The sequence below is a fragment of the Hyposmocoma kahamanoa genome, unplaced genomic scaffold (genome assembly GCF_003589595.1).
Source record: "Hyposmocoma kahamanoa isolate Upper Pololo Valley unplaced genomic scaffold, ASM358959v1 224, whole genome shotgun sequence".
Classification (NCBI taxonomy): Eukaryota; Metazoa; Arthropoda; class Insecta; order Lepidoptera; family Cosmopterigidae; genus Hyposmocoma; species Hyposmocoma kahamanoa.
The window spans coordinates 10,687,002-10,699,995 of NW_020653743.1; the positions used below are offsets into that span (position 1 = coordinate 10,687,002).

The 12,994-nt window shown below is 36.9% G+C and overlaps 1 protein-coding gene across 1 annotated transcript in view; it reads right to left on the reverse strand.

The window, feature by feature from the left end:
• The window catches only part of LOC113228281 (ankyrin-2-like), a 69,871-nt gene that overhangs the window by 10,134 nt on the left and 46,743 nt on the right, over positions 1-12,994 (reverse strand). Inside the window, exons 43-46 of the mRNA XM_026461546.1 lie at positions 12,746-12,862; positions 9,184-9,279; positions 1,962-7,974; positions 1,503-1,627 (exon numbers count right to left, since the gene is read on the reverse strand). Coding sequence (XP_026317331.1) covers positions 1,503-1,627; positions 1,962-7,974; positions 9,184-9,279; positions 12,746-12,862 — 6,351 coding nt within the window. The remainder of the gene's footprint in view (positions 1-1,502; positions 1,628-1,961; positions 7,975-9,183; positions 9,280-12,745; positions 12,863-12,994) is intronic.

The window sequence follows — 12,994 nt, forward strand, 5'->3', positions numbered from 1 at the left end:
TTGTTTTATTTTGTTTTAGAAAACAAAGTTCTTGTTGAAAGACCCTATATTAACAGTGTGATATTTTTATTATTAAAACTGCTCTTAATTTTACACTGTTAGTTATGTTTTAATAAGCTAGGGATTGGCAAAGCTGGAAGTTTTGAATACTTTATAGTGAATTATAAATGGTGGAATATTGTTAAGGCAGCGTATTAAGCGGAATATTAAGAAATGGGGAAAGATGTGAATGATTCAGAATAATTATAATAAACAAAAATGATTTGGCAAATCATACGTTAACAAACATACATTGTGATCATACCTAATTTTAAGGAAATTCAGTGTTCGCTTTCTACATATCTTCGAAGATTGTAAAAAAGGACGTTAAATTTTTCAGGGAGCATGTTTTAAGTTTTAACGACTGTTTCAAAATATTTAATTGATATTCAAATTGTGAAATCACCAAAATTGAATTTTAAAACAGGACGTAAATATTTTAAAACATTCTTGAAAAACCTAACACATGCTCCCGTGAAAACTGCTTAAAAATACTGTTTGCAAATAGAGCAACCCACGTGGACGACTAAATAATCTATTGCCTTTATATCTGTGTAGTAAGAGTGCGTTGTGGCATGAAAGATTCTATGTACCAGGACAAAGGGGGATGGTTCGATGGTTTAGTCATATAGAAAGAATGAATGTTGGTAGTTTAACGGCATAAATTTAATAGAGTGAATGTGGATGGAGGCGTGATAAGAATAGACCTCGGCCTACATATATCAATCAGATTGGGGAAATGCTCAAAAAGGACGGGGTAAGAGTCAATACAACTTCAAATGGCATTGGTTGATTCCGCACAACAGTGAAAGCGTTGAATCAATTACTTTGGAAAAGAAATATAGTACAATTGAGGATATACACTGATTGCTATACGGTGTAAAAACACGATTCCTAAAAATTTGCACGATAGAAAAAAAAACACAAACTTACCTCGAAATTTTACAAGAAAACCGCTGTATTCAATAGATACTTTCCATATACCAATGATTTTATATCAACTGAACTACATAGAACACGTATAATATACGATGTACATTTTTCAAAACGCTTTAATTTCGTGTATAGGAAAATAAATTCTGAAAAGAAGTCAGTGTCCCTGCCTCTCGGACCTAAGCAAAATTTACCGTATTAGTACGGGAAAAATTAGATTTCGAGCTGAGGTAGAGTCGACTCTTAAAAGTATCAAGAATACGAGAATAAAAGGGCATGTATGAAGCGACTCATGGGAGTGAAGGTCCGTGCTCTCTCTACCACTGTGGGAGACAGGCAGATGATATAATATGTATGTAAGTTACGATCCATAGAGGACACGAAGCCAGAATTCTATTGATAAAATTTTCTGAATTTAAATCTTTTAAGTTTAATTTTTTTCATTTTCAACTTTAAGTACTATACAAATAGATTCTTTCTGTATGTTTAAACAATATTAAAAAAAAGTGCAAATGAAGTGTGAGGCTTACCTCCAGAAGTAAGACTCCCGGTCATAGGCGTATCGACTTCGTAATTAAAGGTGGCACGAGTGGCATTCGAACTGGTGGCTTCCAAGCTGTCAGTGCTGCCAAGCATCAAGTCTGCGCGGGCACCCCTGAAGACAAGGCATAATTGGAAATCGACATGCTAAATCGTTTTCAACTTAGTTGGATTCAGTGGTTAGATAGGTCGGATAACATTTATTTCTGGGTTCAAAATTAATAAATTTTGTGTAGCTTCAGATTAAAAAAAAATAAGCCTCGGGAGAGAAAACACAGATTTGTGAAAATGTTTATGTTGTTAAGTTTTGGTTCGTTTACAAAAAGATAACTACATACATAACATATTGGCGCAAAATGGATGCTACGGCGGCGAGTTGCGGATATCATCCTGTTGCACTATTCCATACCATACATTAGGTATATAGGTACGTATGTTTATGTACTTACTTGCTAAAACTCCCTGATGAGCTGAGCTCCTCATCCTGTCCGCTCCAAGAACCGCTTGCTGGATCTGTAAAGTGTTTCCCAGAGAAGGATATAACGCTGTGAGCTATCGACTTTCCTGAAGAAGGAGACAGCTCACGCACGACACTCGCTTCTCTTGAAAAATCCAAATCTTCAGGTTTCTCTGTTGTTATTATTGTTTGCTTTGTCACAGTTACTATTTCCCCTGCAGAGGAATGTCTTTCAATAACTGTCATCAAACTGTCCAGCTCAGAAGGTTGAGATGCCACTGAAGAAGACATTTCTGATCCGAAAGACATTGGACCTTCTTCATATTGTTTCGGTCTTGCTGGTATATCAACACCACCCTCCCCATCTGTGCTCGTTACAGTCTCCGAAACTTTCTTACCATCGACGAACTTTTGTTGGATCATCGTTGTTGTTCTCACAACTTCTATAACACCACTATCAACAACAGTTCTTGAAACAGAAGCTTGTTGGGATTTCTCTTCTTTTTCTAATAATTTCATCATCTCTTCACAATCTCCTGGTATAGATTCAGCTGAGCCATCGCTTGGTGCTGCAGCGCAAATAAATGATGATGCTTTTTTACACTCTTCCGTCACTTCACCAGGCTTACATACAGAAGTATCAGGTTCTGGCACAAAATAAGCGCCCCTGTCATCAAATTTCTTTACAGTAACCACTTTTGGTGTGATTTGTTCTTGCATCCTTTGTTCCAAGGCCATTGTTTGATCGATTAGTTTTCTTATAGTAACCGATTCAGCCAGCAATTTCTGCGATGGACTGCCGTAGCTTCCAACTCGTTGCGAAGGACTCCCTTTTTGAGATGGGCTTCCACTTTTCTGGCTTGGACTGCCTCCTTTCTGTGGTGGACTGCCATCAGAACTGCTGCTACGTTTCTCTTGTTCCAGAAAACTACTACTGACAACCTTTGGATCTGCTAGTAAGAGAGCTTCTTTCTGCTTAGCTAATATTTCGGCTTTCAGGGCTTCAAAGCAAGCCGATTCTAGCCCTTCAAATTCTTTCAGACTTGATACAGAAACGTCATCGCCTGAACTTTTACTCAGTACGTAACGCTTGGGTAAAGAACCATTTAGTGAATCTTGAGACGATGAAGAGTGTTGTTGATATTGTTCCATCAAGGCTTTTTCAAGATTTTCAAATTCTTGTAATGAACTAATTGAAATATCATCGTTTTCACCTCGAACTCTAAATCTGATGCGAGAAGCCATTTCAGATTCGGAGAGACTTCCGTAAGAATTCCTGAAGCTACCGTAGCTTCCAATTGATTCCTTTTGAGAACTTAAGCTGCCTATCCTGCTTGCATCAAAATCAGTCATTTCCTCTTCTTTTATATCTTCTAATGGAACTCTTTCGTAGTCATACCTTGGATCACCTTCGAATTGCATTTGTATCCAACGTTTTCCAGCTTCTATCTCAGCTAATTCTTGACTCTGCAACCTTTTCTGTTCCAATTCATACTGAAGTAACTCTTCGTCAGATAAAGACCCAGATGCACTGCTTGTGCTTTCTTGTTTTTTCGATGCTTTAGAAAGATATTCTTCTACTTCCGTGTCATGTCGTTTAACGTATTTTTGTGCCCTAATGTGCAAACTTTTGCCTTCAGTATCTGTTTCTTGAGCTTCTTTAGCAACTTCTTCAATTACAACAAAGTCATCCATTTCGCTTGGTTTATCGACCATTTCAAATTCATCGCTTGTAGGTGAATCTTGCTCCTTTTCGTAACGTACAGTACTTTCTTCTGTCGTTACTACTAGTTCGGACTTGCTGCTTTCTGCCTTTTCTGATCTTAGCTCAGGTGTTTCAGAAATATCGTACATATCATCCAAAACATATTCCTTGCCATTATCAGTCGAAATTGAACTCTGGCTAGGAGCAGACACGGGTGTTTGTGACGTTGACAAATGTTCTTGAGTTTTTAAACTTGACGTGGAACTAGGTTTACTATCTAGCTCAGAGTCAGGAGTTTTAACAATGGCTTTTTCAGTTTTCGTCTTTGGAACAGAAGAATCGCTTTTAGATTTCAAGATTTCTTCATATTGCTTTGATCCAATGGGTATAATTTCTTCTTCAACGTTAACAAACTCTCTTTTGCTGGGTTGAATTTCTGTTATTGGGAATGGCACGACTGTCACTTCTTTTACAACCATTTTTATACATTCTTCTTTTACTTCACATGGTTCTTCACTGGGTACGCTTTCTTCAAGATGAACCGTTGTTTTAGTGATTTTCATTGTTTCGCTTTTAGGAGTCTTCTTAATTTCAGTGGTGATACTACCATGCTTTACAATTTCCTCGTACTCACTTGAGCCAAATGGAATTATCTCACTTTCGACGTCAACGAACTCCCGCTTCGGTTTTTCCACTTTAGTAACCGCAAATGGTATTGCATGATGTTCGTGAATAGATACTTTTGTTACTTGTTCTCTTATTTCACTTTTGTCTAAATCAGGTTCAGACATAGATGAGGACATGTCAAGTCTTGAGGATATAAATTCTTTTGGGCTGGGTGGAAACTCTTTAGTTGGCACGATCGTCACTTCTTTGATAACCGTCTTTCTACATTCTTCTTTTGCTTCACATGGTTCTTCACTAGGTGCACTTTCTTCAAGCTGAACAGTTGTTTTAGTGATTATCATTGCTTCACTTTTAGGGATCTTTTTACTTTCAGTAGTAATACTACCTTGCTTTATAATTTCTTCATACTTACTTGAACCAACGGGAATAATCTCAGTTTCAACGTCAACGAACTCTCGTTTGGGTTTTTCCACTTTAGTGACGGCGAATGGTATAGCTTGCTGTTCATGAAATGATGTTTTTGTTACTTGATCTTGTATTTCATCTTTGTCTAAGCCAGGTTGAGATATTGACGAGGATATGTCAAGTTTCGAAATGGACGATGATAGAATTTCATCAGTCCTTAACTGGCTTGATATGGTAGTGTCGGATCCTTCTTTGTCTTCTTCAACTTCAACACTTTGCGGAGCAACTTCGATTGGGAAATGTTCGGGAATCATTTCTTTGGGCTGAAACCGCATTTCGTGCGATCGTTTCATTTTGCCTATTGGCTCAAGGATGTCACCTTTTTGTTCTTCGTCATCAACAGACTCTTCGTCACTAACTTCTTTCGATTTTGTTACAGGAGCTTTTTCACCTTCGTGAAGGAACTGCTCAATATACGTACTACTTTCCATCAACTCCTCTTTCAATTCGTTAGCCGAAGGAACAAGAGTTTCAGAGGCGTCTGATATATCGATACTAGCGACATGACTCGACCCATCAGAATCAAGGCTTTTCATACTATCTCTTGAAGTAAGTGAGCTGGCTGCAGTATAATAGTCCTTTGAAGTTCTCAATGATTGAGATGAAACGTCATGACTTGTCATGGCGGTTTCAAATTCAGTTCCGCTCTGGGCAGTCATCATAACTTCAATATCTGAAGATAATGGTCTGCCTTCAGAGTGTTCGAAACTGTGATAATGGCTTGAGCCAGAACTTGACCAGCCTTCCACTTCAGAAGCTGACCGTCTCTCCCCAACACCTAATTTGGTTTTTAAATGGTTATGCACTCTCAATTTGACTTCAGGGCTGCCTTTGGATGATCCATCTCGGTCCGAAAGAATGATTTCACTTTCAGTTTCCAAGATCGAGTGAGGACCACTGTCTGATCTGATAGAAATATCACCACCATCATAAGGTGGACTGGACTCTTTCATTATTTGCACTGTATCTTTGTCTTCATCAGAAATTGTAGCTTCATCTTGAGAGCTTACTTTTTGCGAAACACTTTCTGACTTTTGGCTATCGTTAATTTTATCTTCTTTTTTCTTTTGTGAAACAGTTTTAACAACATGTTCCTCCGTATGAAGAGGTTCTTCAGTAATAACTTCAGGTCGGTCTGGGCTAATTAGAAGTTTAAATTGAAATTCTGAAGGCGACTGTTTGTACTTACTACTCCCATCGCTTTTCTCACTTATAATTTCCACTTGTGCGGCTTCAAGAGACTGCTTGACTTCATCTATAGTTTTTTCCAAAACTGATAAGTCAGTCAGTGGTTGAGCAGACATCAATGAATCAAAATCCACCCGTTCTGACTCAAGTTTCGTTGCATGAAACTCGGCAGAGGAAAGATCGGTATCGTAACCGCTGCTGCAAATGTCTTCAAGGCTCTTTTCCTTCACTAGTTTCACTTCTTCCCTTTTTTGATCTGTTCCGGTAAGAAAAGCTGAATCAGCTTCAGTTGAAAATTCAGATGGGTGTAAAGTTTCAGCGCTCATAGTTGAATCAATAGATTTTTGCAATATTTCTCCTTCATGAGATTCTAACGACTTAACCATACACTCTGTGTCGATGCTCTCCCCAGATTTGATCATGATGTCTTTGGATGTTGTACTTAAATCATCGGAAATTTCTAAAATGCTGGGTGACATATCAGTTTTGGTTTTGGTTGTTATTTCCGCTTTAGTCTCAACAACAGTTTTAAGTTCTAAGTTCTTATCGCTATCACTATCGGAACTCTTTGCTACACTGCTTGTCTCGATGCTTGCTTTTATATTCGAAAATTTCGGAATGTCGTCAGCCATTTCGAATGAATCAGCTTTTTGTAAGGACACTTCCCATACTTGATCTTGAATTTGTTGTTGTGGGAGTTTAATCGGTGATTTTGTGGATTTATCTTTTTTTGGAGTATCTGCATCCTGAGGCAAATCTGGTGCTGCTTCAGACTCTGAATGAGTTTCTTGACTACCAGTTCGGCTAAAGGTGCTCTTAACAGGCGACGTTGAGATTTTTATTTCTTTGATAAAATCTACTTCATACACCTCGTTATCCTTTTTGAAAGACTTCGATTTACTTTTAGGACTGGTTTCAGAAGATCCTCGACGATCTGCAGTTTCACTCTTGAAACTTGGAGCATAGGATGCTTCTGAACTTAGATCATCATGTTCTTTGCTTTCAATTATTGATTCTTCCTTGTGATGTTCCACTTTAGAACTAACAACTTTTCCCTTTTCAGATAGCTCTACAGTAGACACCACTTCATCCTTTTCTACTATTTTAAGAGCAGATTCCACAAATGCCGTCTTAGATTTATCTTCATCTTCCTTGATATCTTCTAATTCTCCGGGTTGTGTGAAGTATTCCTTACCCCACTGCTCATGAGACATATCTCGTTCCGAAATCTTAATTTCATGTTTCTTTTTTATAGTTTCATCTTTAATGGCTGTCATTTTCTCTTCAGACTTAGTTTGACGACCCGTATATAAACCTTGTTCAGAAAATTCCCGTTCTACTTTGATAATATCCGTGTCATCTGTGCTTCGTAACACAGTCTTCGTTTCTATATCAGACCTCTTAGCAGCAGCCTCGTGAGCTTTTTCCACTTTTTTTTGCGAAGTTTCGGTTTGATCTCCATCTTTTTTTACCACAGTCTTTTCTCTTACCTCATGTTCTTGTCCACGCAATTCATGGGTCGTTTCAGTTTTTATTATAAGTGAATCATCATCGGACGAGGAAACCTGTTTAGTTTCAATGAAGAATTCTTGTCCTGAAATCTTTTTAGTTTCAGTTTCTTTATGGGTTAAAATTGTGCTAAATTCATCTGTGGTTCCAAATTTGGCAACCATATCGGACATCATAGATCGGGGATCAATAGATTGAAATTTAAGCTCACCACCTTCGATTTTATGAACAGAAGACGACGAAGTTGATGTTTCCACACGAGATTCGGAATAAAAAGTATCTGAAGAACTACTTTTTCGCATTTCTTCCATTTGAACAGCTAATTGCTCTTTTTTAATCTGATCAATCACATCTATGCTTTTTTCGATGGTTCTGTCTACAAGTTCTCTTGCTCCAGTAGTTATAGTCGGTTGGTCAACGTTAATGAAAGACATGTTGTCGGGTAAGTGTTTGGTCGGAGATTTTGGTCTGGCAGCTGTACTAAGTACCTTGGACGCCCCCGTCAGAACCTCTGTAAAGAAAAAAATTCTGTATAAATAAATAAGTCGACGCTTTTAAGATTTAAGGTTATTAGTATGTATAATGTGTTGGGATCAATTGTTGACTCGTGAGACTCAAGCAGTCTTTGTAAAGTAGTTATTATGCTAGTCCCAATATTTTAGATTTCATGAAAAGATTCTTTGTTTACAGGTGCACCTAATATATACAATTTGTGGGAAAATAGGCAATCGAAGCACCTAAAGAAAGCATAAATGCTTGTCGTCAGGTGGATGAGAGATGATATAACAACGCAAGCTCGTGAAATGGTAAATCAAACGATAGAAGACTTTGAATCAAAGCGAAACATTACTCAAAGGTGAATGAAAAACTGCGAATCAAATTGAAGGAAATCAATGTTTTGTAGAAGAATAAAAAAGCGATAATAATAAAATAAACGATGATCTTTTTGCTTGTGGGTCCACTTACCTATTGCAACGTAAGGGCTCCGCAAGAAAGAAAGTAAAATTACTGTGCTGACGTATATTTGCGTTACGGACGTAGTGAGACGGGTGGCTAACAATTCACAACTTTGTCAAAGATCTATGAATATTCTATGAAATTTTTGGCCCCTTGAAGTTTTCGGAAGTGTTAGTGCGTTTTACAATTGTTCATCAACATTTATTGTGCTGCTGGAGATTTATCAGAGTTCTTTACCTTATTTGGTAAGAATATAATGATTTCTACCTACGTGTACATCTGGATGAAAAAATAAACATGCGATAATTGGCGTCCAACAAAAACATCGTGGCAAAACAAGGATTTTCGTATGATCTACTACGAGTAGGACTAGGAGTAAAGTTTCGCTATGACTCTACTTTGCCACTAGACTACGTAAATTTGCAAATAAGCTTACATTATTATCTTTAATAATCTTTACTGGAATTGGATTTTTTTCATAAAGCTTGACTGTGTAAAGTACATATGATTATTTGCAATATGATTAATTATTTCATCTTCAAATCGTTACTTATTTGTGTAAACGAACGTAAAATCCTACGTAATTGAAGAGAAAGTATATAATTATGTAACCCAATACATTATATACGACGCGCTTACCGACTTAAAAAATACGTTAAAACGTTACTTAGACCAAAAGTAATTTACACAACCAAGTCCTTCAAACTAAAAAAATTAAACAAACAGTATGAAATAAAACTACATTCTAATTAGTAATACTGACCACTTTGATGAGCTTCAGTTTCGCTGTACATACTGTCTCCAGCTGAAGATGCTCTTGGAGATTGACGATTTGCGTCCAGGAACGAAGATTCGGAACCTAAATTTTATGGATTGTTAGCTTCTACATCTAGCGCTCTACTGGCTATAGTAGGTCTACTGTGATTTCTAGATACACTGTGTGTTCTGCCGTATCTATATATCTATCTATTGAGATTTCATGTGTGGAATTGGATCAGTTTGTCGTCTTATGTGTATACAGGCCCCCCTCTGCTAATTTTAACGAGTTTGAATTAATTATGGAAGACAGTTTAAAGCGGATTTTTCCAACCAAAAAAAACGTAGTAATATGTGGAGATTTCAATGTAAACCTGTTGGAAAACTGTTCTACTTCTGCAAGACTCATTAATTTATTTCAAAGTTTTAACTTGATTAATCTTTTTTTAGAACCAACTCGCATTACTGCCTCCTCTTCTACTTGTATTGATAACATCTTTTGTAACACAGACGCAGTGTCTAAATCAATAATAAATTGCTTAAGATCCGACCATAGTGGCCAATTGGCTTCTTTTAATTGTAAAATGAGCAAGAAGGTAGACCAATTTCTCTGCAGACCGATTACCACAGAACGAATAATTAGATTTCAAAATAATATCGGCAACAGTTTAAATTCCCTATCCCATATACCGGAGGATCCAAATACTTTATATAACACGATATTTGGTTTAATTAAAAATGAATTTGACAATATATTTAAATCGAAAACATTAACTTTCCATAGAGAGACTAAATTCAACGACTGGGCAACAGTAGGTATTCATAAGAGTAGGTCTCGTTTGTATGAGCTATATGCTATGAAAACTTATAATAATAATTCCAATTTCATAGAATATGTTAGAATTTATTCGAAAATATTTAAAAAAGTTTGTGTAGCTGCTAAGGTTAAGTTTCACAGCGACAAAATTAGACAATCGATAAATAAATCTAAAACTACTTGGAGCATAATAAATAAAGAGTCAGGCAGGGTTAAACTACACGATAGAGATATAGTTTTAGAATTAGACAGCAAACTTATAAAATCTAAAGATAAAGTAGCCCAAGCTTTTGAATCGTTCTTTTCGGAAATTGCTGTGAACACTACAAAATCATTAAATTCCTCCCCTTCACTTGCTATTGATCTCCTAAAGGAAAATGTTAACGTTTGTGGCAGTTTATTTAATTTTCGTCATGTTAATCCACAAGACATCATAAAAGCTTTTAAGTCAATACATGTTAAAAAAACTGAAGATCTCTGGGGCATATCAACTAAAGTTATAGACTCAGTTATTAATCTCATTTCCCCACAGTTAGCTGTAGCTTTCAATAGGTGCGTTGACGAAGGTGTTTTTCCCGATTTAATGAAATACAGCAAGGTTATTCCCTTATTCAAAAGCGGTAGGAAAGTTGATCCTAGCAACTATAGGCCCATTTCAATTTTACCAGCTTTAAGTAAAATATTCGAAAAGGTTATGCTATCTCAATTACTGTCCTATTTCGGTAGGAATCATATTTTTCATAGTGAACAATACGGGTTTACTAGTGGTAGATCGACTAGCGATGCGGGGGTAGCGTTACTAAAACACATCTTTGATGCTTGGGAAAGATCCCAGAACGCTATTGGTGTTTTCTGTGACCTCTCAAAGGCATTTGATTGCGTTGATCATAATACTCTTATTAGTAAGCTGGAACATTACGGTGTAAATGGCAAGGCGTCGAAACTTGTCTCATCATATCTCAACGGTAGAATTCAGAAAGTAGGCATAAATGGAGCGACTTCTTTGGGTTCTCCAGTAAAAATGGGTGTTCCGCAGGGCTCAATACTTGGACCTTTCTTATTTCTGATTTATATTAATGATCTGCCATTCTTTGTTAAGGACCATTGCGAAATAGTGTTGTTTGCTGATGACACATCCTTGATTTTTAAAACAGACAGACATGACATTAACTATGACCGTATTAATGATACCCTCTCTAAAGTAGTTTATTGGTTTAATGCTAACAATTTATTGCTTAATGCCAAGAAGACAAAATGTGTTAAATTTGAATTACCTAACGTAAAATCGACTAGTCCAAGCATAGAAATAAACGGAGAAAAGTTAGACCTTGTTAATAAAGCAGTCTTCTTGGGAGTGACCTTAGATAGTAAACTTCAGTGGTTTCCACATATATCGTCCCTAGCCAGCAGATTAAGCTCCGCTGCATACGCAGTCCGCAGAATACGTGAGCTTACCAATGTTAGTACTGCTAGACTAGTTTATTTTAGTTACTTCCATAGTATAATGTCCTACGGGATTCTCATGTGGGGTAAAGCGGCAGATATTCAAACCATATTTGTATTGCAAAAACGAGCGATTCGTTCTGTGTACCGTCTAGGCTCTCGGGTATCTCTCAGAGAAAAGTTTAAGGAGACTGGTATCATGACTGTGGCATCACAGTACATTTACTCAAATATTTTATATGCCCGTAAAAATATACATAATTTCAATAAGAAAGAAGATATCCATAATATTAACCTTAGAGCTAAGTCCAAACTCATGGTACCACGATTTCGTTTAACCAAGGTAAACAACTCTTTTATGGGGAACTGTATACGTTTTTACAATAAGATTCCGGAGCATATATTAAGTTTATCATTTCCTAAGTTTAAAAACTACATTAAAAATATTTTGATCGAAAAATCATATTACAAAATTGAAGACTACGTGTTAGATAAAGATGTATGGAAAGACGACATGGCTCCTGAATCCACACAAATTTGATTCAAAATGTATTCCATAGCATTTAAGTTTATTTGAAAAGAGCAATCCCTAGAGTTTCTTGCTCGTTCTTCTCAGGGAGGTCAGCGTAGTGAACGAGCAGTACCTTAAATGTGACGTTTTCAAGTGTAAATTTATTTTACCTATGGAATAAATCATCTTTGACTTTGACTTTGACTTTGACTATCGTGTCAAGTGCTACGCTTGTACAACTCAAGTTAGTATTTTGTAGTTTCGAAATTACGACTGTTGTGTATAGTTATATCATTATAATGAGCATAATTATTTTACTTAATATGAATTCAGTCGCGGTACCCCATCTTAGTTAAAAAGGAATTTAAATTCATTTTGACTAATAATTTTAATGCACAAGTTAATGGACAACCGCAACGGGATTGATTGGTTTTAGACCAATTATGTGGTAGTGTCATGAGGGGAAACTGCCTCCGTGGCCGAATGGTTACCATCCCGAACTGCCACGCAGAGGTCCCAGGTTCGAATCCCGGGCCGGGAGAAATATTTGTATGGCCTACATTTATTTCTCTCGTGAGTTTGGGTGTAATTTGTGGTTATCTATGTGTGTGTCCATGGCACCCGCGATACAGGGTTTATCTAGTGCGGGGCTATGTTGGGTGTGTGCGTTGTTATAAAAAATAAAATAAAATTAGTTGAAATTATTTGTCTTTTGTGCCTCCTGTGACAGACTATACCGATCCCGGCGTAGTATTTCTGCAACGATTTCACCACCTGTGCGGTTATTTCTATACTAACCTCTTAGTTGTAGCCCGGTATGCCTATCGCCAGAACATTCCTCCGTCTTAATCTTGCCTTTCCCAATCAAATCAACAGGCGACGGGGGTGGAGTCTTTGAAAATTTCGCAGCTAGATCTAAAAATAATGTCAGTAATTAATATTTATTCCCTTGTTGAACAATACGAACAAACGAGAAGACGTTCTGCGGAGTTTGCTACATAAGTATACATACATAATATTGTTAATTCTTGTAAAATAACATACATA